This window comes from Eschscholzia californica, unplaced genomic scaffold (assembly GCF_041429995.1).
Source record: "Eschscholzia californica isolate CP2 unplaced genomic scaffold, dmEscCali1.0.p SCAF_4, whole genome shotgun sequence".
Classification (NCBI taxonomy): domain Eukaryota; kingdom Viridiplantae; phylum Streptophyta; class Magnoliopsida; order Ranunculales; family Papaveraceae; genus Eschscholzia; species Eschscholzia californica.
This window is the reverse complement of record NW_028238461.1, coordinates 55,576,067-55,599,889: the sequence shown is the minus strand read 5'-3', so window position 1 is coordinate 55,599,889 and position 23,823 is coordinate 55,576,067. Positions and strand designations below refer to the sequence as shown.

General features: G+C 37.0%; 5 protein-coding genes across 6 annotated transcripts; 2 read left to right on the top strand and 3 right to left on the bottom strand.

The window, feature by feature from the left end:
- Positions 1 to 1,277: 1,277 nt before the first annotated feature.
- On the bottom strand, positions 1,278 to 4,233 carry LOC147546472 (uncharacterized). 2 transcript variants are annotated; one of them, XR_015239658.1, is made up of 4 exons: positions 2,169 to 4,146; positions 1,888 to 2,078; positions 1,472 to 1,753; positions 1,278 to 1,428 (listed from the first exon to the last, which is right to left on the bottom strand). XR_015239658.1 is itself a non-coding variant. In XM_086672921.1 (3 exons), exons 1-3 carry the CDS (start codon positions 3,570 to 3,572, stop codon positions 1,522 to 1,524), a joined length of 1,827 nt encoding a protein of 608 aa, XP_086529047.1. In that variant the 5' UTR covers positions 3,573 to 4,233; the 3' UTR covers positions 1,278 to 1,521. The 2 variants fall into 2 exon arrangements, 1 of the variants encoding a protein (XP_086529047.1); XM_086672921.1 differs by having other exon boundaries at positions 1,278 to 1,753; positions 2,169 to 4,233.
- A 4,967-nt stretch (positions 4,234 to 9,200) lies between these two features.
- LOC147546471 (putative glycosyltransferase At5g03795) lies at positions 9,201 to 12,697 on the top strand. The gene is made up of 4 exons (XM_086672923.1): positions 9,201 to 9,808; positions 10,075 to 10,316; positions 10,916 to 11,264; positions 11,867 to 12,697. Exons 1-4 carry the CDS (start codon positions 9,491 to 9,493, stop codon positions 12,530 to 12,532), a joined length of 1,575 nt encoding a protein of 524 aa, XP_086529049.1. The 5' UTR covers positions 9,201 to 9,490; the 3' UTR covers positions 12,533 to 12,697.
- Positions 12,698 to 12,804: 107 nt separating this feature from the next.
- Positions 12,805 to 16,106, bottom strand: LOC147546470 (GDSL esterase/lipase At5g22810-like). Its single transcript, XM_086672925.1, has 5 exons — positions 14,496 to 16,106; positions 14,257 to 14,387; positions 13,732 to 13,965; positions 13,237 to 13,492; positions 12,805 to 13,119 (listed from the first exon to the last, which is right to left on the bottom strand). The coding sequence occupies exons 1-5, from the start codon at positions 14,737 to 14,739 to the stop codon at positions 12,926 to 12,928; spliced, it is 1,059 nt and encodes a 352-aa protein (XP_086529051.1). The 5' UTR covers positions 14,740 to 16,106; the 3' UTR covers positions 12,805 to 12,925.
- A 117-nt stretch (positions 16,107 to 16,223) lies between these two features.
- On the bottom strand, positions 16,224 to 20,604 carry LOC147546469 (threonine dehydratase 1 biosynthetic, chloroplastic-like). Its single transcript, XM_086672922.1, has 9 exons — positions 20,123 to 20,604; positions 19,574 to 19,753; positions 19,222 to 19,491; positions 18,923 to 19,129; positions 17,886 to 18,134; positions 17,721 to 17,794; positions 17,394 to 17,511; positions 16,670 to 16,804; positions 16,224 to 16,560 (listed from the first exon to the last, which is right to left on the bottom strand). The coding sequence occupies exons 1-9, from the start codon at positions 20,486 to 20,488 to the stop codon at positions 16,420 to 16,422; spliced, it is 1,740 nt and encodes a 579-aa protein (XP_086529048.1). The 5' UTR covers positions 20,489 to 20,604; the 3' UTR covers positions 16,224 to 16,419.
- LOC147546468 (syntaxin-52-like) lies at positions 20,567 to 23,790 on the top strand. The gene is made up of 6 exons (XM_086672927.1): positions 20,567 to 20,924; positions 22,022 to 22,244; positions 22,743 to 22,945; positions 23,035 to 23,135; positions 23,220 to 23,264; positions 23,433 to 23,790. The coding sequence occupies exons 2-6, from the start codon at positions 22,027 to 22,029 to the stop codon at positions 23,562 to 23,564; spliced, it is 699 nt and encodes a 232-aa protein (XP_086529053.1). The 5' UTR covers positions 20,567 to 20,924; positions 22,022 to 22,026; the 3' UTR covers positions 23,565 to 23,790.
- The last annotated feature ends 33 nt before the right edge of the window (positions 23,791 to 23,823 follow it).

The window sequence follows — 23,823 nt, the reverse complement described above, 5'->3', positions numbered from 1 at the left end:
CAGCTATTTAATCCTCTCATTTGGTCACCATCTTTGAGTGTGAGTGTAGTTTTTTTTTTGTTGAACTAGAGTGTGAGTGTAGTTTAAAAGAGTGTTTGAGATGTGAGTCATAAATATATAAGTAAAGTATTTGTAATTATTTTGAGTGTGATAAAAGTATACATTTCAAAGATAAAGTTCTCATCTCAAAGACATTATTTTTCAACACAATTATCGTAATTGTAAAATATAGGTGAGAAGATATCAAACAAGAGAGGCAACTCAGGTGGTTTTGATTCAAATTGGTCGCGTAAGACGTTTCAAGCACGAATTCCCTTCCCGTCACGAGAAGTTTTGTAGGCAATGTCTAGACATGTTAAAGGTAGTGTGTTTTTTGCCTTGGTCAAAACAAGTTGACCAATAATGGTTAGAGGGAGGCAACGCCCAAATTTGATGGCATTTATTTATCACCCAACTCATCATTTTGTCTTCTGTCGACCAAGAGTTGATGGACGAAATTCAACCGCCAACTCCAAACGACAACTTCTTCTTCGGCTGAACTCTGATCGACAACTTTTTTTCTTCTGCCGACCAAGAGTCGACGATCGGAGTTCGGCCAACAACTTGCTTTTTCTCCTTTCTTCTTCTGTTGGTCAAGAGTCGACGACCAGAGTTCAAACGACAACTCTGACCGACAACTCTTCCTCCTTCTCCCCTTCATCGGAGGTCTGGAAAAGTTGACATTCAAAGTCTATTTTCCCAGATACGAAGGTCTCGAGAACCAGTCATACGTCTAGATTTGGCGCTTCAGATCCATTAAAGGTGGTAGAATATATATACCACTAAAAATGTAGATGAAGTGGGAAAATATGTAGAACTAAAAATGTAGAAGGTGGTACAATATATATAGCATCTAAAAATGTAGATGAAGTGGGAAAATATGTAGAACTAAAAATGTAGATTTAGTACCAATTAGGCTAGTAAAACTTCGTGTCTTGCAAGAATAAAAAAGAAGTAGTACTTATGTGGTAAATCCTTCTACCTATGAATTTCCAAATTTTGATCTTTATAACACTACCCAAAACTACTTTTGGACCTAGGCCCGGCCCGGAGACGACTAACCTTCTCTTTCTTGCTTCTGCTACGTTTTAGAGAACAGAGACCATACTACTGGTTAGTTAATCTTCAATTGAATGTGGTAAGATGTCAAAAGGCACAAGTGAGTGCACCATGGTCAAGAGGCTAGCTAGTCAGATTAAGTAAAGAATTGTGCAAAACCATTAGAAAGAGATCGTGAATGGATACAAAATATAAATTTTATTACAGAAACAAAAGTAGTACAGTCCACCATATCAACCCTTCTTAATACACAAAAGAAGAAGAAGATGATCATTGATCAGGAAGGTAAAACCAAGACAAAAGTACAACAGCTAAATGCGTCTTCCTATGCTAAAACTAATTTCTTTCACCATCTGTCTGTCTTAAAAGAAGCTAGTTAAGTAATATATAGTGTCTTCCAGCTCCATCACTAGGCACTGCTCATTACATCTTGCCGTGACGATGGGAGCGTCCAGTCCCTTCATCTCCTACAACTTCACCCGGTGATATGGTAGTGCTCTTCACGTCCACTACTACCTTCTCATGACCAGGTCTCCCTCCTTCTGCGTGTTGCCTCGTCTCGTGAACTATATCTGTTGGCATTGTTAGCTTCGACTTTATTGCATCTTTCACACTCCCTATTGCTCCCAATATATTACTCTTTGCTGCTACTCCCCTATTCCATCATAACACACCCAATCCAATATAATACAACCCACATTGATCAGAATCAAGAAAATCAAACTACATCATTACTTGAATTCTAATCAATTCAAGAAACCACAAACTGAAGAGTAACAAGTTTATTACCTTTCCCCTTCTATATCTCTGGTTTCACCACCCTTTTGTGCCAATTGATCCCTTGTCTCGCCACCCTTTTGTGCCAATTGATCCCTTGCCTCTCCACCCTTCCTGGCAGCATCTTCAGTGTACTCGCTTCCTTTTATCTTCAAATCTTCCATCTTTTGTCTGGCTGCTTCCCCTGTCTCGCTCATCTTCTCCTGTTGTTCACAAAAATTATAAACTCCGTATTCCAACTGCTGAAAGCATGATAACAGAAAAAACAACAAGTCAATTGGATTTGTAGGTACCTTGGTTGCTTGACCAGTTTCTGCAGTCTTTTCTTTGGCTTCTTCCTTCTTACCAGACAAGAAATCCATAGCCCTTCTAGCTGCATCAGCAGCAGAATCCTTCAATTCAGTAATCTTATGAACAGCCATATCTTTCCCTCCTATAGCCTTCTCAGCTGTAACATCCTTCCCTTCTTTCCCTTTCTCCATTGTCACATCCTTCCCTTCTATCGCCTTATCGACTGTATAATCCTTCGCTTCCTTAGCCTTTTGGGCAGCAATGTCTGCATATTCCTTGCTCTTCTCAGCTGTATAATCTTTAGTATCTTTTGCCTTATCGAAAGTGTAATCTTTAGCATCTATTGCCTTCTGGGCAGTGTAATCTTTAGTCTCTTTCGCCTTCTGGGCAGCACTATTCCCGTACTCCTTGGCCTTATCGACAGTATAATCTTTAGTGTCTATCGCCTTCTGAGCAGTATAATCTTTGGTCTCCTTGGCCTTCTGGGCAGCACTATCCCCATACTCCTTCGCCTTATCAACAGTATAATCTTTAGCGTCTATCGCCTTCTGGACAGTATAATCTTTAGTCTCCTTGGCCTTTTGGGCGGCACTGTCGGCATACTCCTTGGTCTTCTCAACAGTGTAGTCTTTAGTCTCCTTGGCCTTCTGTGCAGCAGTATCTCCGTACTCCTTGGACTTGTCAACTGTGTAATCTTTCGTATCTTTCACCTTTTGAGTTGCACTATCTGCATACTCCCCAGTCTTCTGAGCAGTATAATCTTTAGTCTCCTTAGCTTTCTGAGCTGCACTATCTAAATTCGACATTGTCGCGTCTTTCCCCTGTTTTGCCTTTTCAGCAGTATAATCCTTGGTCTCCTTCGCCTTTTGAGCAGCACTGTCTGCATATTCTCTACCCTTTTCAGCAGTATAATCTTTAGTCTCTTTGGCCTTCTGGGCAGCACTGTCAGCATACTCTCTACCCTTTTCAGCAGTATAATCTTTAGTCTCCTTGGCCTTTTGGGCAGCACTATCCCCGTACTCCCTACCCTTTTCGGCTGTGTAATCTTTAGTCTCCTTTGCCTTCTGAGCAGCAGTATCAGTATACTCACCCATTTTCGACATTGTCGCGTCCTTTCCTTCTTTTGCCTTATCAAAAGTATAATCTTTAGTCTCAGAAGCATCATGGGTTTTCCCAATTACAGCTTCTTTTGCATGCTCAACAGTTCCTTGAACAGCTTTCAACACCGACCCAATTATACCAGGTCGCTGCTCTTGCTGCTGTTGCTGCTGGTGAGAAGAATCGTACACAATTTTTGCTGTTGCTTCTTCTTCATACTTACGATCCCTATTAACATCTCTCAATTCATTAGCAGCTTCACTTGCTAGATACTCGGCTCTCTCTTCTTTAGCTTGTCTTGACGCCATTGTTGTTAAAATAGATTTCTTGAACTAAAACGAAATGAATTTTTTTTTCTCTGAGGACTTTTATCGAACAGTTTGTGGATTTTAGTATTAAACGAATTTCTTGAACGTTTTCAGGATTTTGTTGTTCTGGAGATTGGTCCTATATAAAGGAGGTAGGAGAGAGAAGAATGGCAAAAAAGGAAATCTTGACACGTTTGGTTGTGTTTGAATGAGAGATAGACACGTGGTTAGGGCTGGACACGTAGCTTGATTAGGTTGGCATAGTTCAGTGAAAATGCCACGTTGATGACCGACGAGCTCATCGATTAAAGCATTCAACAGATTGACAGCTGTATGAAGATGAGTCAGCATTTGTGGTATAGAGTATAGAGATGAAGTTTCATTACGACATGTGGCGTACATGCATCTCCGACCTTGTGATTTGTAATGAATTGGATCTACCGACGACAACCAGCCAGCTAGCTCCCACACAAAATGAAACTCTCCCCAAAGGTCTCCATTGTCGAATATCCAAGTTGTAGTCAATATGGGCTACCTTTAAAGGTACACATGAACTCAAGTGTTCTTAGAAATATTGTCTGCTTACAGTTCACCGTTTTAAAAGACTTTGGGAATTTTGCTCAAGTGCCCCGATTCTGGGTGCCAAAATCGATTTTGTCCCAAATGAAAGAGTTTTTACACAAATGTCCCTTTTCTAGGTTTTCAGATTTTTGTTTCCCAACTTACCCTCCTATATTTCTAGATATCTTTAGTTTTTTCCCAAATCAGAGATTGAAACGAAAGCATCTCTAATTCTTCATCTCTCTCCTCTTGAATCTCAGTAATCAGTCGATTCCTCTCAACCTAACGTCCAAATTTGTTGCTCCACACTATGTCTCACCGATAATGTGAGATTGCTAATAATATTTAAAGGATTAAATACATTTTAGGACTTAATATGTCTTTAGTGATAGTAGTAGATATGAGACTTATCATAGTAATTGACTTCGGGGACATCTTTACCTTCAGTCCAAAAAGAAATCTGATTATATTTTAGCCCTTCATCTTCAATTCTTCACCTCATTTCTATCTCACAACCACTGACCTCCACCGTCACCATTTTTTCTCTTTCCCTCTGCTCAAGAAGATCGTCATCAAATGGTAATTCTACCATACATCAAGTAATCCAGGAAAACCTAGAAAGACCAATTGGATAAACAAAGAAACCTAAAAATAACATGAGAGACTGAATCAACCCATTCAACCATCCAATCATTGATCCTTGAAATCTCATCTGGTTGTGACGTAACAGAAATGGTTACTAAAATTTCTCTTAAGTATCATCTTGGTCTATCAGTACTTTTTGAGGTCTGGTTTTGTTTCTAATGTAACACTTAGTTACCCTAATTCTCCCCACAATGTCGCCACGTCTATACTTGGTGTGTTTTAAATACTGTAACTCTTGGTGGAATTGTTGCTGGTCCAAGTATAGCTCTTGATTAAGTTGTTTTGTAGATGACGAAGGGGGTTTCCCCTTCTTCGTGGCTGCATCTGCCCTGCCGTGAAGACAAAGGGGAGAGACCCTTCTCAATCCACTCAAAGAAGCCGAAACGACGATCAAGAGTAGATCCGAAATTTTTAGAGAGAGAAAGGGATGGCGAGAAGAGATAGAGAGGGAGAGAGGAGAGAGGGAGAGAGGAGAGATAGAGAGAGAGAGAGAGAGAGAGAGAGAGGGAGAGAGAGAGAGAGAGAGAGAGAGAGAGAAGAAAGAGGATAGAGGAGAATGGTGGTGGTGGCGATTGGTAGTCGGAAGGTTTGGTAGTGGTGGTTGGAAGTTGAAGGTGGAGATGAGAAGATAAAGATTTAGGACTAAAATACAATGAGATCTATTTTTCGGCTAAAAAAATAAATAAGTCAAATTTATTTGACCGAGTCTTTATTCCCTTGAGATTTTTCTTTATGCCCCAAAGAATCCACCTTATTCAACTTATGTATTATTTATGAAGTGTTCATACAATATTAATATAATAATTCTTGGAGTCTATATTAAAAAAATTGTACGATAAAAAAAACTATTGGAGACAAAAAGTTTGAAAGAGAATCATCTTCTGATACAAGTAAGTTAAATGATTTAACTATAAGATAATAGAAGTATATTCTATCATCCACCAACCAACCAGCCAAATCTCTTCTCCTATGCAAAAAATTTTAAACGAGTTAGAAGATAGATTTTCAACAAAAAAGAATGTGAGAAGATGGATTACAGTTTTTGTGTGATCAAAGAAGTGGGCCTATAAAAAAAAGATAGAGTTATTTCTTTTTGACCCCTTACTTTGTGACTAATTTCTTTTTTGGTCTCCTATTTTTTGTAAATTCAAATTTGGTTCATTTTTGTTAACATCGTCAGTTAACTATAATGATTAATTTTTTGTTTTCATAATTGTCTTTCTTATAAAAGAGAATTTTTAATTCAAGATTGACCCCTTTTAAATATGGTTAATTCCCAAAAAATTTCAAATTTTCTATAACAAACTAGGGGGCCAAAATGGAATTCATTTAAAAAAACTTAAACAAATCAAAGACACCTCATCTCTCCCTCTCTCTCCTCCATTTCATCACCTCTCCTCCACATCATTTCTTGCCACCTCATCATCTTCTCCCACGAGGGTCGCCGATCCGCCAAACTTTTCGACAACCTTCAAACTTAAGAGAAAAAAAAATTTAATCTCTTCTTTTTTCTTCGTCACTCTTTCTCCTCTATACTCACTCCCTTCCTATATCTCCGATGACGGGAGGGTTAGATCTCAATTTCGCACCAGACCAGGTCTGGTTACTCCGGCGAAGGGGCTCATCCCCTTCACCGGAGATATAGAAAGAAAGTGAGTACAGATGAGAAAGAAAGAGAGCAGAGAGAGAAGGAGAAGAGATGAAGAAAAAGATAGAGAGGAAGAAAAAGATAGAGAAAAGAAGAAAAAGGAAGAGAGAGAAGAAGAAAAAATTAATTTTTTTTTCGAAGTTTGAAGGTTGCCAGAAAATTTATTTGCTGGCGACCTTCGGTGGAGAAGATGATAATGGCAACACAAAATTTAACCATTAAAGTTAACTGACGGTATTAGCGAAAGGAAGTCAAATTTAAATTTACGAAAAATAGAGGATCAAAAAAGAAACTGATCACAAAATAAAGGGTCAGAAAAAAATAACTCAAAAAGATGAAGGTTATAGTAATTGAGAAATTCCCATAAAGTAGTTAATTTTCTTATTAGATGGATGTCATGCTGAGAGTGATTTTGGAAGTGATTTAAGTAAAGTACATTTTTTTGCAATACAAGGCTTATTCCAACTAAATACAACAAACAAATATCCATGATTATTCTTTGTTTTAGACGGAGCTCCACGAAAGATATCTAGTGGGATGTGATGACTTAGATCTGACACTATATTTGTAACAAAAAAAATTTTACACTGTATTATATTAGCAAATGGAAAGTAGTGAAATACAACTTTACAATCACAATCTCATTAATACTAGGTTAGAAGATAAACTAAAAATCAGAAGCCCACAACCCAAAAAGGTGAAACAAACCCAATATAGTTCAAGTTAACATGATATGGTAATCCCAATAGATATGGTTGAGTGAAATCTAATTAAGTTTAGTTTAGCAAAAAATACTAAAACACGGCCCTCACAATAGCAATTCAGGATAGGGTAATACTAGAGCTATTCGTATGGGCCATCTACGTCACAATAAAGGGTTGATTCAAATTCCATCCCTAACTTTCATGAAGTTGAAATATTAATTCACATTAGACATCTTAAATTTAAGTCCTAAAATTATTTTTGTGGGATATATTAAATTGGTCCATTTTTTTCATCTTACTTTCAAGGGTTAATTCCATTTTGCCCCCCTAAAGATGACCAATTCGCTAAAATGACCCCCTAAGATGACCAGCTTCCAATTCGACTCTCTTTTTCCGTCTCTTAGTCCGTTAGACGTTAATGAGCTGGCATTTTCTAACGGACTAAGAGACGGAAAAATGAAAAAGGAGGTCAAATTGGAAGCTGGTCATCTTTAAGGGGCCATTTTGGCGAGTTGGTCATCTTTAGGGGGCCAAAATTGTAGTAGTAAAAACTATACATACATTAATACAACATTGATTTGAAGTTCTTACATTACAAAGTAACACAAACAACACCAGTTGGTCCCATCTAGTCCGAAGCGTTATTGCCGAGCCGAATTCCATTTTGGCCCCCTAAAGATGATCAACTCGCCAAAATGACCCCCTAAAGATGACCAACTTCCAATTTGACCCCCTTTCTTATTTTTTCGTCTCTTGGTCCGTTAGACGTTAATGAGCTGGCATTTTCTAACGGACTAAGAGACGGACTAAGAGACGAAAAAATGAAAAAGAGGTCAAATTGAAAGCTGATCATCTTTAGGGGACCATTTTGGCGAGTTGGTCATCTTTAGGGAGCCAAAATGGAATTAACCCTACTTTCAATCCTATAGCCTTTTTTTTCTCAATCTAATTCTACCCAAAATATATAGTCACGAAACATTCATCTATGTCATCAAATCCATAAGCCAAGGAGCTGTAAGTTTTGTAGTGGATTACCCCAAAAACTATTTGAAGGTTAATGACATGTAAGGTGTTTTACAAGAAGTAGATAATTGCTTGTCCAAAAAAAAAAGAAGTAGATAATTGGACTACACTATATGACGTGGGCTTACCTTTCCTTCATTACTTTGTAATGTGATAAACAACAATTTCACTTTATAAGCCCTAATCGTGTTGATTGTGTTACTTTGTAATGTAAGAACTCAACATTATCAGGTTTGACTCTCACACGTAAGTTTAATTTCACGAAAAACAGACAGAACCTTTACAAATTGTAGTAGTAAAAACTATACATAACATTAATACAACACAGACTTCAATTTCTAATGAATGTCGAATTTGTAACTTCTGAATTTTTCGTAGTAAATATATTACTATTGAACCGAACCTGTAACTTCTAATTTTTTTGAGTAAATAAACAACTAACTGATAAAGCGGTTGCAGGTGTCATCGACCATCATACTTTATTGTTGCAAATTATTAGATTAGAAATATATTTTTTTTTTTTTTTGTTAAGAGAGATTAGAAATATTTTCTTTAGTACCTCTTTCTTCTTGCAAATAATTAGATTATAGTTATAATATTAAGAAAATTTAAAATTTAGACACATGTATTTTTTTTTTTTCTGTTGAATTAGACACATGTATTTGTGATTTTTTTTTTTTGTTGAACTAACACATGTATTTGTGATTGGAAGACTAATCTTCCAAAGGGTGTTAGATGTTTTTTTTTTGATGAAATAAGGGTGTTATTTTTTTTTTTTTTTGTTGAAATATGAAATAAGGGTGTTAGATGTTGATATAAGAGGCACAAACAGAAGATAAAATTACAAAAAAGACCATCCTCAGTATTAACTCTTTCCCAAGAACAAGACAAGGGTAGTCATTGGGAATTATAGAAATTACAAAGATTCACAAAAACACTCCGCCTTTACTTCCGGCACCGCTTGTTTATCTCTACGAGGAACTAGTGTCCGTCAGATCTTGATTACTAGATATTGTGAAGACGGATGGATAAGATATTAGTACGTCTGAATGCATGGAAGTAAAAGTTGTTAAAGTAGGGAGAGTGTGGGGATATGGTTGGAAATAAAGAATTTGCATGGAGGAGTAAGATAGAGAAGGAGACGTCTGTCAATAAAAATCTGAAGACGTTTTAATTAGCCCAAGAATGCTACCTAATAAACACAATTCAAATAGATTCTTTGTTTGAACATTAAAACATTTAGAGAGAGAGAAAGAAGATAGACTCATAAATTCTCAATCAAGATAGAAAACATTTAGAGAGAAAATAGAGAGAGAAAGAGCTAGTAAATAGTAGTAATGGTGTGTTTAAGTTCTTGTTCATCAAATATGATACTAGTAGTGATGATTCCATTGATTTTAGTATCTGGGTATCTCATTTTTATGGGTCCAAATAATAACTCTTATTCGTCAACTTCTTGGATTTCTCCTTCTTCCTCTGTTTCTTCTTCTTCTTTATCTGCAATTACTGAGAATCATCAAGCAAATTTAACTAAAAGGGTAGTGATTGGTACTGTTCATCATATTGAAGAAGAAGAAGAAGAAGCTATTTCTGAGCCTTTTACCTTCAATCTTTCTTCTTCCCCTCCACATAACATTGAATTTCATCAACATGCAGTAAGTGATCAAGAACCCATTTTTTTCTCTTCTTTATTCTCATCCTCTATTTTCACTATGGATTAAGTCAAAACCCTGATCTTTTTATTACCAAATCATGGTTTTGCATGCTCTAATCAAGCTGTTTTTATCTCAGACCCATCACTTTGAATCTAAAATTAGTATTCTCTTTATTACCAAATTAGGGTTTTGCATGTGAGGATTTTCTTTCTTAAACCCTACATGTTCTTGAAAGTTTCAAATTACTTGAATTTAATTTTGTGCAGGAGGAAATAATAAAGCAAAATGGATCCATTAAGAGTTCAATAGTGAAATTCAACTTATCTAATTTTGATACTGATGGAGGAAGAAAGGGGAAAAAACAGAGCAAATTGCAGTACCTTGAAGCTGGATTAGCAAAAACAAGATCTATAATAAAACAAGTTTCTCAATATGGGACTAATCAAACCTCAGACCCTGATTATGTTCCAGTTGGTCCCATCTATTGGAACTCCAATGCATTTCATAGGTAATCCACCATTGATCATATCCTACTATTGATCTCAACCATTCATTTTGTTATAGACTGAATCGTGACTGTTAAAAGATGAACGACTCATAAAGAGAGCGGTGCAGATGCACTCAAACTTTGGTCAAAACTGGTAGAAATTTCCTAAAACAGATTTACTTAAGTTTCAGTACTCTGTCTAATGTTTGCACAAGGGTTGCACAAATTTGCACTTGTAGTCCTATGGTTTAATAGGGCTAGACAAGTTGGATAGCTGACTCCAAGCCTCAAAAACATTGACTAGTCATTTAATGATTTAGCTCCCTATATAAGGTTCAACTCTCATAGTCAGCCTGACCAGTCTCTCGGTTGAATCTAGTCTGGGTCACGTGGTTGCACAAGATTTAGAGAGAGAAAGCATTTTGCAAAAGGTCATCTCCGTATACGGTTTGCAAAAGTAAAGTTTGCACACACATAGTTTTACGTGTTTAATAGGTCTAAATAGGTTGGGAGAGGGAGCCCATGCTTTAACATGATGTCAAATTGGGTAATCAACCCCCTTTATTTTTAATGTATGTCAATTTGAATAACTAAACTGTCATGGTTATTGATATATGCAGGAGTTACTTGGAGATGGAAAAGCAATTTAAGATCTTTATATACGAGGAGGGAGAACCACCACTTTTTCATAGTGGACCATGTAAGAGTATCTATTCAATAGAGGGTAATTTTATTCATCAAATGGAAATGGAGCAAAGGTTTCGAACCCTAGATCCGGATAAAGCCCATGTTTATTTTCTTCCTTTTAGTATAACTAAGATGGTTCAATTCATTTATGTTCCAAATTCTCATGATATTACTTCCATCAAGAAAGCTGTGATTGATTATGTGGATGTTATTGGATCTAAATACCCTTTCTGGAATAGAAGTCTTGGAGCTGATCATTTCATGCTTTCTTGCCATGATTGGGTAAACTATCCTTCTCTTTTGTTTGCGTATTTTCTTTCATCTCAATTCCTACATATATTTTTGAATAATTAGGTAATCTGGGTCCGCTTGTATGCACCATGACCAATCCGTAGTCCTTGAAGTTTAAACATGTAGGTTTAGGCCAATGCATCAATGAATATATTCGAGTTGGTGATCCATGAGGAGAAAGGCCCAATCTGGCCCATGGCTAGTAACTCGTGGCGTTGAAGTTTTAAACGTTCTCCGAGAATTTGAACAGGTGATCTGTGAAGATTAAACCCTCCCTGGAGTAGTACTGTAGGTCTGTTCATCATATGTCTTGTATATGTCGTCTTCTCATATCAATCAGTGTAGAACGATAATCACTCAAATATTCGTGATTAGAATATCCGTAAGTTCCTAACTATACAAAAGACTGCAAAATAGTGAACTAGAAATTTCGATCACCCACTCTTCTGAATAAGCTATTTTGAAATGTGTACTAGATCGATTAAACGCATGTTAGCAGATATTCTAGGTTTTGTTCACTTATGTTAAGTAGGTGAAAGCTTCCATTTTTTTATTTGCTGGTCTTAACTTGGCATTACTTGTATTTCTTATAGGGGCCACTGACATCTGGATATATACCTAACCTATACAAAAATTCCATTAGAGCTCTGTGCAATGCCAATTCTTCAGAAGGATTCAGACCTTCCAAAGATGTCTCCATACCAGAAATCAATCTGAAAACAGGTGACACCAAAGGTTGGATTGGCGGGCCATCTCCGTCTCACAGACCCATCCTTGCGTTCTTTGCTGGAGGCTTACACGGTCCAATCCGGCCCATTCTCTTGGAACATTGGTTAAACAAAGATGATGACATCAAGGTTTACCAGTATCTACCAAAAAGAATATCATACCAAGAAATGATGAAGAAGAGCAAATACTGTATCTGCCCAAGTGGGTATGAAGTAGCAAGTCCAAGAATTGTAGAAGCCATCTATGGAGGTTGTGTTCCGGTTCTGATATCGGATAGTTACGTTCTTCCATTTAGCGACGTTTTGAACTGGAAGTCGTTTTCGGTTCAAGTTTCTGTTGATGAGATACCAAACTTGAAGAAGATTTTAATGGGTATATCACAGAGACAGTATATAAAGATGCAAAGAAGAGGAAGTAAAGTTCTAAGACATTTTGAGGTAAATTCGCCACCGAAAAGGTTTGATGTCTTTCATATGACCCTTCACTCTATTTGGCTTAGAAGATTAAATGTAAAAATCCATGAAAAATAGGTATTCCACGTTTGGTTAGTGTAAATTCAAGAACAGATACCAAATTAGAAGAAAAATGTAATAGCCAGCTACTACATGTCTTAGTCCATCCTCTTCCACGTCTTAAAGGAAAATGTCTATCTACCGAACCCCTTTAGGGAAAATTTTAAGTCTTATCGTCTTTCCGTTTCTTTACCAATCAGAGTTCAACTTTTCCGACGGATTCTATCTAGTTGTTCATTGATTATTTGTGTACTGGCGATGGCCTAACATCTATAATGAGGAAAATTTAATTAAGACCATCATCAAACCACATTTAATTTAAATCTTTACTTAAAAGTACACACACATAATTAAGTACTAGAAACTAACATCAGATAGCAACAGAGATGTCAACAATATACTACTATATGTTTAGGAGATGAGAGATATGCCCTGGAGGATAAGAGCATCAGCTAAGATCTTGTTTGCAGCTTCAGATGGATGAAACCCATCCCAGAATACATATCCTGTTGCATTCGAGCACGTTCCTGCCGTTCGGGCGTTGCAGAGTAGCGATGTCTCAATTGTCCCAGTTCCACAACACGCCTTCCTCGTCTCAAAGAATCCTGTAACCATAACCCAAGATCTTAATTATTCTACTATTTTAATAGTCGAAGAACCTCGCTTCTTGACCAAGTTTTTGGAGTAAGAGACTTTCAAGACCATTAAAAAAAAAGTCTTACCATTATCAGAAGGCTTAGTGATAAGATCAAGGAGAGGCTGATAGATGTCAAAAGTGACCATTTTGAGACCAGAGTACTTCTTTTGCAAACCATTAACTGTACTCTTTTGTTTGTTGTTGAATGATACTGCATCTCTGTTCAACCTATCCACACATTGGTTGTTCCCTGAACCAAACAAGGTTATTGCTGCTGGCAAACACCCCGTTGGTGGTAGCGATGTCACACCGATCCTCCTCGCCCCCAACCCGTATAGTTTCTGTTTTCATACAACAATATGCTGTCATATAAAAAAAATCATGTAATATAAAACTTATACAAAGTTGTATTTGCTTTCCTCCAAGTCAGATATGAAATCTGACTCGGAAATCTGTCTGAATTGATGATTTTAGGTCCATTTGGGTCAGGATATTCAGACGTTTATACGAGTCAGATTCAGACAGCAAGTAAAATGAGAAGCATAAAGGTTGAGATGAGTGAACTGGTGGAGTTAATTACCTGAATGAAAGTAGAGAGCGAAGTTAAGAGTTGGGTTGAGAACTGATCGGGTGTATATGATCTATAAAGATAAGGATTGATGTAATAATTCTGAACAAAATCACTACTTCCAGCACTTATCAAGTAGATTGAATCTGAGAAAATTTTGGAAGCTTTGGATTTCCCTGCAATTTTCAACACTTTTTTCTGGTAGTCCTTGTAGTACTCTAGTTGCTGAGTTAATGAAATCGAACGCTACAAAACCAACAAACGCTTTGTCACTATACTTGAAATATAGAGAGAACGAAAAACAGAAGAAAAAGTTAGGGAACAAGAAAAACCAGACAGACTCCATGCAAAAATCCTACACGTGGATTGTCGTGATTCGTGCTTTCGATGATTATGATCCACTAAACAACGAATCACCACAAACCACGTAAGATTTCTAACTAGAGTCTGTCTAATTTTTTTTTGTTCTCTAACATTACTCGAAACAGAAATCTAAAGAATGAGAAAGAGAGAAAAGGTTTGTGATGGTTCCCTTACATATAACTCTGCTGTTCTATCATAATAACCAGAGGAAGCTGAGGCAAAGTTGGCACCAGTCAAGAGTTTCTTTCCTTTGGCTTCTGAGCTAAGATAAGCTGGTGGGTAAGAAGTGAAACCAAGATTTTCAGCTGCAAACAAAAGAAAACCCCATTTTAGAGAGAGAATGAGACAAGTAGAAGAAGATTGGAACTAGAGAGAGAGAGAGAGAGAGAAAGTGGGTTAGAGTATATATGTACCAGTGAAATCAGTGGCTAGTTTCCCATTACAAAACCTTCCAGTTGGTGTGTGAGTAACAAAATCTCTTCCATAAGGTGGGAAGTTTGCTCTTACAACAGTGTAAAGATGATTGTTGTTACCCACATCAACAACAGAGTCACCAAATATGAACAATCCAGGAACAAGCTGACCATTAACCATTGATGAGAAGAAAAAACCAACAAGAACAAAAGTACATGAAAACTGATTTCCTGTGAAACCCATCTTTTGTTTGACACTTGGTAACAATGAAGCTATGAAGTGGCTCTTTAAGTAGTTAGAGAGAGTGAGAGAGAGAGAGTTAATGTTTTGGGGTAGGTGGGAAGGGAAGGCATTTAAGAGAAGAGGTGAGTTTGCAGAGATCTAGTTATTGGACAATATCTTGTGTGGGAGTTGGGGATCCAAGGAACTCGTGAAGTTCAGTCAAGGTGCCATTTTTTCTGCTAAAATCCTTTCCAAGTATCTTACTTTTTATGTCCCTCTTATCAAGTGGTGATATCTTACCTTGCTTGGGAGAGTGTCTCTAGTATGAGCTATAGGGTGCAGACTCAAACTAGTAAGTGTTAAAATCTTTTAAGTAGACTAGTGGTGCCATGTAGTAAAATTCGGGTTTGGGTGTCAAAGCGAAGATAGTATCGATATATAATTGCTAAAGTTTGGGGTGTTACACCAAACAAGTCTTAGTCCCTTGTTTACCTTGCACAGACCTAACGTCGACTAAGAGTACTTTCAACAATATAGCTTTTAACACAGAGTATCGTTGATGTTCTAAGTTCAAGTCTAACAGAGGTTTTGTTCTAAAAGACTTCGACAGTATAATCCCAACGTCCGCATATATCACGACTTTTACTGTACTTGTAAATCTGAATTTACTAGTACATGGTGTCTAGCTTATAGTTGTAGGTGGCCACTGTGGTCACCTATTGTCTATGCATTACTTTCTTACGTCTGTAGGATTAGTTGGAGGTGGTTATACTCTTATTTTGTCATTAAAAATATATACTCACTTGGAGTACAATAATTTTGGTCCCACTGTGAAACTTGTTAAATTTTAGAGAAAATTGTGATGTACTGGATTATTTTACTATGTTTAGAAGTTTGATAGGGAAATTTCAGACTACCTTTATTACTAGTCTTCTTTTGATTGATCCAAGACCGGAAGAAATGGAAAGTATACAATTTCTAGGTCAAATTCTCTATCCTTCTGAAGAAGGGAGTAAATTGGCTTCTCTGTGGGATCTATGGTTTTTGTACTGTGTGCCAACCTCTCTGCCAATTCTTAAACACCCTCATCAATATCATGAATTGCATCAAACTCTCACAAGCTAAAATATCTGGCTGAAATAGTTGATGGTATGAAGAAACTGCTGGATAAGTTGGTTTGAATTCACTGAGGGTTGTTGGGAAGGCAAAGCATTCCGTAAGAGAGAGAGAGACAAAAATGAAAAATGTGGTTTGTTGTGATTCGTGTGTTTCCAATCATTCGATCCACTGAACCACACATGGGATTTCTGCCGAAAGTCTGTCAAGTTTTTCTTGTTCCCTAGCAACAGAAATCTTAGTTGGTTGAAATCCTTTGTAGTTAAGTCCATCTGCTCAAAATGATCGGAAATGTATTTACATGTTATAAAGAACAGAACATTATCTGTTAATTTGTCAACTTTAACATTTGATCTTTCAAAAAACAACAAACTACGTAACAGTCGCTATAACATTAATGTTTTTTTTTTCGTATTTCTTCTTCTTCTATCTTTTTCTGTATTTACCTTATAGGGAAATAAAACTATATCAAAATTCAGACTTCAATGAAGAAGAAATTTAATAACAGAAAGTAATTTGTATAGTCCAACCAAACAAGTACCCGACTGAGGAAATGAGAAATCCCAACGATCCACTAGCTTCAACTTACTGCATTAAAAGGCGGAAAGCTTCGTTGCATTTCTCTTCAGTGTATTCATATCCAAGCTTGTAGGCACGCTCATGAAACTCGTCCAACTCTTTTTGTTCAACTTGAATGCCTACTAGCACATTTGCACCTGTTTCGCCCTATTAAGAAAATAAAAGATCAATAGAAAGGTCAACAATGGAGTAAAGGACAAGGAGAACGAGAAATGCAAATTATACTCATGATGAGCTAAGATATTTGATTACATACCTGGGTCCGATAATGAAACAAACTAATGTTCCAACGTGGACTGAAGGCATTTAAAAATTTCATCAGAGCACCTGGCCTCTCAGGGAACACAAACCGGCAGAGTAGCTCATCTTGAACATTAGACCGACCTCCCATCTGGAAGAAATCCAAAACAAAAAGTGGAAATCAGACCGCAAACTCGAGATAAAAAAACAATGGGCACTAACCAGCAAAAGGTACAAAATAGTAAAATACACTGGTCAACATAACATAACCTATCTCCTTCAGAATACGTATACAGGAGTTCTGGCCGTATAAGCGGGCTAAACGGGCTTCACTGGGTAGGCCTTCTGGGTCATGTGCTATGGTGAACATTAAAACCCGAGCTAGCGCATTTAAATGGTGTATATGGGAGGGTACTGACCAGATCGAGCTTCGGGCGCCAGTGGCCAGTGATGGTTCCGGTCACACAGATTGGGGTTTCTGGATTCACGGCTTAAAATCCCATACCATACCTTACAATGTTCACTAGATCAATATTTCATTAGATGTACCAGCTTATCTTGATTGAGTTTATAATATAACAAACTACAGTCAGTTAGATGGACCACTTTTGTTTATGATTCCAAAGATCTCCACTGTTGTCAAACTTACCGGGTAAAAGGTTTACAAAATAAGAAGATAACTGAAGATTAAGCTTCACAAGCATGTAAACTGGACAAGTTAAGTTGGTAACAATGCTTACCAGATGCCTCAGATGATCTTTAACTAAATCATTATTTGTGAGATCAATAGTTTCAAGTTGTGAACGTTCCATCCTTCCCATCATTGCTTTGAGCTCACCATCTGTATGAAGGCCAACACTAAAAACAGACACGATTGGAATAGAATTCAGTTAGAACCAGGTGGTTTCTTCATTTTCTCAACATTTATATGGTAGGTCGATTGTTTAGTGATGTTACAAGATTGCATGTGAAAAAGAACTGGAAATCATTTTGACAAACATGTGTAGATTTTCCATTATATTAAAAGAAAAAACTAAAGACTCCCTTATAGTGGATATTGAACTTGCCTGTAGAGGACGAGAGCTCTTTCTTTACTAGCGTCATATCTGTATTTAAATTCTGTAATATTCATTGCTCCAACCTGCCAATACCAAGACAAATCACGAGGTCATTTACTCAAGAAACAAGATCGAAGTAACTTGGGAAAATGACAGTTGGAACTTGTTTTATACCATTTCACAGAATAGTTTAAAGCTTCCCACTTCTTCCGTCATAAATGTTGCAAGAACCGCTTCCCGTTTCCTACCAACATCAGCAAGTTCAGTTACCAATCTCAGTCTATCAAAGTTCATGTTCGCCCCACTAGTTATTGCTACAACACTTTCGCCCTTGAGGCCATAATACTTGCAGTATGCCTCTGCTCCAGCAAGGGCAAGAGCACCTGCTGGTTCCAGAATATTTCTTTTCTCCTCAAACATATTCTACAAAGGTAGTGACAGAGAAAAATGAAATGCTTCAGTAAGGAACAGTAATAATCTTTGACTCACACCCTACTCATGCTCACGTTAAGATTTGACACCCTTATTATCTATGGTAAACCTGAAGAGGGATATAGTAGTGAATAATATATTGCGAAGAAAAACTAGAAAAGGTTTTTCTTCAAAATGAAAATTAACATGATGAGGAAGGACGTCCACTAAACTATCATAGAGTTTCCATCTGACACAACTTATACAACTTCAATGAACTATTATCAGAACATCCTGTTATTTCTGTACAATGCACCAAAGTACTGCATTGGAGTGAAATTACATCTTTCTTAATGCTAAAATGCCTGCATGTTATCCAGCAAGTAAATCATCCTTAAATTGATTGAGGAAGCAGTGCAAATCAATGAAGAGATTTCACAATGGAAAAGTCAATGTCCACAGTTTCAGATGTTTCATCTCGAGATACAATGAGCATCTTCTCAGAAACATCATTTCGCATTTAAATTTGAACTTCATCATGTAATTGGCAACAGTTGATTAAATCATTTCTTTGCAGTGTCCGTTCGGGTTTTTTGGAATCAAATATATTGTATTATACATGAATCTTGTTTTAGTTTCAATGCATGAGAACATCAACTTGCGATTATTTCAATTAATATATTCCCCTTGATCTGATTATGTACAAATGTTTAGTTTTGGCATGAAGTTTTAAGTGAAGCTAAAGTAAGTTATGATACACCACAGAAACATAGCTTACACGAGCATTTTTTTTATCTCACCTTAATTGATGCACATATAGCATCACGGCTGACAAGAACTACTCCATCTACCAACTCCTTACACATGCGGAAAGTTTCTTCTCCAACCGTTTTCACAGCTACCCCATCTGCAAAACCTCCCACCTGCTCCAGCATGATCCTCTGTCCATGATCTAATGATAACGCCATTGCATTTGCATCAGCAGGTTCGACCCCAATGATCTTTATCTGAATGAATACAATACGTATTATGTATAATTGCGTTCGCATCCGCTGCATGATCAACATCAAAATAAAGAATTTCTCTTGAAAGTCAAAACCTCCGGAGAAACTCGCTTTACAAAAGCAGCAATTCCAGCAATTAATCCACCGCCACCCACAGGAACGAAAATTGCATGTATTGGACCTTGTGCTTGACGAATAATCTCCATACCAACAGTTCCCTGCCCCATAATGATGTCAGGATGATCAAAAGGAGGTATGAATGTCCGTCCTTCATCTTCACCCCTCTGTTTTGCACGCCCTTGTGCTTCGTCATAGGAATCGCCAAACAGGACAACTGTTGCACCTAATCTCTCCACAGATTTCCACTGCACAAATTACGAATTTTAGACAAGATCGCCAAATGAACAAAAGCAAAAGCTCTGGATTCATTCTATGAAACACACCGACCTTGATTTCTGGGGTCGTAACAGGCATAACAATCACAGCATCACAATGTAGTTTCTTGGCAGCCAAAGCGACTCCTTGAGCATGGTTTCCAGCAGATGAGCAAATCACCCCTTTATCCAATTGCTCCCTCGAAAGTTTTGCCATCATGTTATAAGCTCCTCGCAACTTAAACGAAAACACCTGTATGACAACAATCAAAATCATCATTTGCAACCTAGTTCATACAAATTTACACTCCGATCATCAATTTCAACTTTCAACACAAGATTGAATATCAAATTAAAGAATTTTTACTCTGAAAGTAACGAATCAAACCCACCATTGTGATGACTATTTACATATTTCGCGTTATTCACGTACCTCATTACTCAAAAACTCAAATCTAGAAGCAAGACAAGATTGAATATCAAACAAGAAGCCAACTTCAGAAAATTTCATCCATCACAATGTAAGCTTAAAGAGAAAACATACTATCCCCAATTTCATAAACCCACATGAACACGAATCTAAAATGCATTAACATAAAAAAAAGAAGAAGAATGAAATTACAGGTTGAAGATCTTCTCTTTTGAGCCAAACATGAACTCCAATCCTCTCAGATAACTTGGGCGCGTACTGTAATGGAGATTCAATAGCGACATCATAAACCTTAGAAGTAAGTATACTAGTCAAATCAGCCATAGCACCTGGACCTCCATATCTATTTTCCTGATCGGAAGACGACGAATTGTTCTTCGGTACGGCACCAAGGTAACCACTTTCGTATTGTAATGATTCGTGAGAAACCCTTTTAAGACAAGTTTGAAATGGTTTGTGATTCTGTGAAATCTCAGTTGTTTTTTCTCTTGCAAAAATGGAAGTTTTTGAACGTATTTTGGGGATTCGTGTGGGGTTTAAGGATGGAAGAACCTCCATTGTTAGGCAGTAGAGAGAGAAAGTTGCTACTCGCCGGAGGTTAGAGGGAGAAAGACAGCCGTTCAGATTTTTCGTTTTCTTGTCGGCGGTTGTCGTGTAGAGAAAAAAAAAAGGTGGATATCGAGTCAGATTCAACCTTAGGAAATGCTATTTAACCCGAAAATTGATCCGACCACAGCCCACAAGTTGACGTGGCAGCCTACCATTAGTCAGATTATTTTTTCTCTCACAATGGCCATCTTCAATCTTTGGCCGTTCATTGTTTTCACAAATGGCCGAAGCCAAAATCATGGGGCCGAGCGCGTTATTTTGACTTTCTGATGTGGAATTCTCTCTCTCTCTCTCTCTCTCTCTCTCTCTCTCTAAGTTGATTCAATTCCTTAGCTAGCTGTTCCTCCTGTTAATCGATCAATCGATTGCACCCTGACCTAAAACGGTAAACAAATTTTGATTTCACTTTCAATTTCAAATTCTCTATCTTTACGTATTAGGGTTTGTAATTTAGTTTATACTTTGCTATCTTTGATGTTAGTTTCATATTTAGGGTTTGTATATTAGTGGTTTAGAGGATAATTTACTTACGAAATCGATTGATCTTATATGTTACAACCACCAGTCAATTATGGGCTGGGTTTTTTAGGGTTTAGATTATTTATTATTTCTTGAATGATTATAATTGAGGAATTGGATCATTTCTAATTACTATTACTTGATTAGATACGCTGGCATCTGATAATTCAGTTCTCAAAATGGTGAGAGTTTGGGAAATTATGACCAAATAATTTGATTACAGTCAAAATTAGCAATTCTTTTTTTGTTAATGAACAGAACTTGCCCCCAATTTGTTGTAATGATTTTCGTTAAATTTGATCTGAAGTGTTTTTTCAATCCTTAAACACACCCATAACTTGTTGTCTTTGAAATTATGCTTCATCACTGTTGAGAGAGTTCAATTTCTCCTTTAAGGAATTAGTGTTAATTATGATGTTTACCTTTGTTTTCTGCTCGTTTATACTTGAGTTTTGGTTCGTAATGCTTAATATAGTGAGTACTTGAAATGGTTCGGCACCTGTACGTCTACACACCCTAGATTTAGGAGAGATGGAATTAATGTAGTGGTTGTTCTTAACGCATCGTTTTCAATGGTAGGATTAGCTCTCAAACTTCATTCTGGTAAGAATATTTGTAACCTAATATTATCTTGGTCGATAGTGTGATCTTCTTGTGCATAAGTTACATGACATGGGCCTTCTTCGCTCATGTGAATCCTCCACGATATGCTTCTCCCCCCTGAGTATCATTTATGAACTTCTTAGAATGTCAGTTAGTCATCAACTTGATGGAGATGGTAACTCCATTCTTATGGTAATGTCAGAGTCTGGTAAAAGCGGCAGTTGACTTCTTGTTTCTCCCTATTTTTGTAAACTACTTCACCATGCCGAAACACTTTTCTATATATTGTTGGTTGAACTTTATTGTTGCATTATTTGACATGATATCCACTTGAATGAATGAATTTATGTTATATTTCAGGTGCAATGGCTTCTTCTTCAGATCTATGGATGAGAGAATTCAATGAAGCGTCTAAACTTTCTGATGATGTTAGTGCCATGATTTCTGAAAGTGGTTCTTTGCCTCCTTCAGGACCAGATACTCAACGTTACTTGTCTGCGATTCGGAGGAAACTTACCATACTCCGGACAAGACTTGATAGCTTGCAGTCTCAGTTGTCAAAGCTTCCTAGTAAACAACCCATGTATGTTTGCTGCTGGATCCCTTTATGTGTTTAATAATTTATCCATGCGTACGTTTTCTTAGTAAGTTTCCAATTTTATATAGTTTTAATTTCTGTTCTGAATATCTTCTTACTTACTTGTCAAGCATTGTTTACATTCTCTCAATTATTATTTGCATGTTTTGTTGTTTTATTTTTTGTTAGTGAAGCGTTATAAATAGCAAATTCTTCACCGAGGAGTTCGCTCTTCAAAAAGCATTAAACTATGTTGTTCTTATTTTGCTATTATGAATGTTTATATCTGGAAGTTTGTCACCATGAAATATCTTATTCTAGCAATTAATGGTTAAACATATTCATGATTCCTTAGAACTTAATGGTGCTTTCGTAAGATATGTTTACACTTCTCTTTTCATTCTTACCTAATATATGAAAAGTTGAGGAGGAACATTATATTGTTTACTACGCCATTTTTTTTCCTTGGAGCTTATGGTTGATGTTTTTTGGTTAAATGCACAGAAAAGGCAAGGAAATGCAGAAACGGCAAGATATGCTTGCAACTTTGAGATCGAAAGCCAACCAGATGGCCTCCACGTTGAATATGTCAAACTATGCTAACAGGGACAGCTTGCTTGGACAAGATAATAAACCAGATGCCATGAGCAGAACAACAGGGTTGGATAATCGTGGTCTTGTTGGTCTGCAAAGGCAAATTATGAAAGGCAATGTGACTTGGTCTCGAAGTTTTACTTATTTATCTTTGAAATTGTAGTTTTCTCTGACGGGGTTCATATGTGGTTTGAATTGGCAGAACAAGATGAGGGCCTTGATCAGCTGGAGGAGACAGTACATAGTACGAAACATATTGCTTTGGCAGTTAACGAGGAACTCACTCTGCATACTAGGCTAATTGTATGGTTTTAGTTGATTTGTCTCTGCTTTTTTCCTTGAGCAAAAACTACAAACTGTCTGACTTCCTCACTCATCAAAATGCAGGATAACTTGGACGAACATGTCGAGTTGACGAACTCTAGACTACAGGTTGATCTCTCTCTCTCTCTCTATATATATATATATATATATACGTGTGTGTATTCCGGTTAGCATACAGTCTCCGACTTACTAAATACCTTGTCACAACTATGAATATTACTGTGTAACATGATGTCGGTCATAACATTTATCAATCTTTTTTCTTTGTCGATACAGAGGGTGCAGAGGAGATTGGCTTTTTTAAATAAACGTACAAAGGGTGGTTGCTCCATCATGTGCTTGATACTTGCAGTCCTTGGGATCGTCATTTTGGCCGTTGTAGCTTGGCTACTGATCAGATACTTGTAGTCGCCAGTAACAGTGGTATGCAAACAAGACAACCTCAGTCTCTTTCTCATCTATCTAGTCTATTGCCGTGACTCAGCTACCTGTCATTTTATCATTTGTACTACAACTTCTTCATTTTCCTATTCGATTCTTCAATTTTAGCTTGAATGGTGAATGTCTAATCGAGCTTCTCTTTTGTAAAATGCATACAATCTGAAGTAAATAAATTGGTTTGTTCTTCGATTTATTCGTATCTTTTCTTTACTTAGTTCAGTCGCTT

Coding starts and splice junctions, on each gene's coding strand:
- LOC147546471 (XM_086672923.1), top strand. CDS start 9,491: ATGGTGTGTTTAAGTTCTTGTTCATCAAATATGATACTAGTAGTGATG. Junction 10,317..10,915: donor AACTCCAATGCATTTCATAG/GTAATCCACCAT, acceptor TGATATATGCAG/GAGTTACTTGGAGATGGAAA. Junction 11,265..11,866: donor TGCTTTCTTGCCATGATTGG/GTAAACTATCCT, acceptor TATTTCTTATAG/GGGCCACTGACATCTGGATA.
- LOC147546472 (XM_086672921.1), bottom strand. CDS start 3,572: ATGGCGTCAAGACAAGCTAAAGAAGAGAGAGCCGAGTATCTAGCAAGT. Junction 2,079..2,168: donor AAACTGGTCAAGCAACCAAG/GTACCTACAAAT, acceptor TGTGAACAACAG/GAGAAGATGAGCGAGACAGG. Junction 1,754..1,887: donor AGAGATATAGAAGGGGAAAG/GTAATAAACTTG, acceptor ATGATGGAATAG/GGGAGTAGCAGCAAAGAGTA.
- LOC147546470 (XM_086672925.1), bottom strand. CDS start 14,739: ATGGGTTTCACAGGAAATCAGTTTTCATGTACTTTTGTTCTTGTTGGT. Junction 13,493..13,731: donor CGCTCTCTACTTTCATTCAG/GTAATTAACTCC, acceptor GTATGAAAACAG/AAACTATACGGGTTGGGGGC. Junction 13,120..13,236: donor CACTAAGCCTTCTGATAATG/GTAAGACTTTTT, acceptor TTATGGTTACAG/GATTCTTTGAGACGAGGAAG.
- LOC147546469 (XM_086672922.1), bottom strand. CDS start 20,488: ATGGAGGTTCTTCCATCCTTAAACCCCACACGAATCCCCAAAATACGT. Junction 19,130..19,221: donor TAAAGCGAGTTTCTCCGGAG/GTTTTGACTTTC, acceptor GTATTCATTCAG/ATAAAGATCATTGGGGTCGA. Junction 17,795..17,885: donor TTAAACTATTCTGTGAAATG/GTATAAAACAAG, acceptor TGGTATTGGCAG/GTTGGAGCAATGAATATTAC.
- LOC147546468 (XM_086672927.1), top strand. CDS start 22,027: ATGGCTTCTTCTTCAGATCTATGGATGAGAGAATTCAATGAAGCGTCT. Junction 23,136..23,219: donor CTCTGCATACTAGGCTAATT/GTATGGTTTTAG, acceptor ATCAAAATGCAG/GATAACTTGGACGAACATGT. Junction 23,265..23,432: donor TGACGAACTCTAGACTACAG/GTTGATCTCTCT, acceptor TTGTCGATACAG/AGGGTGCAGAGGAGATTGGC.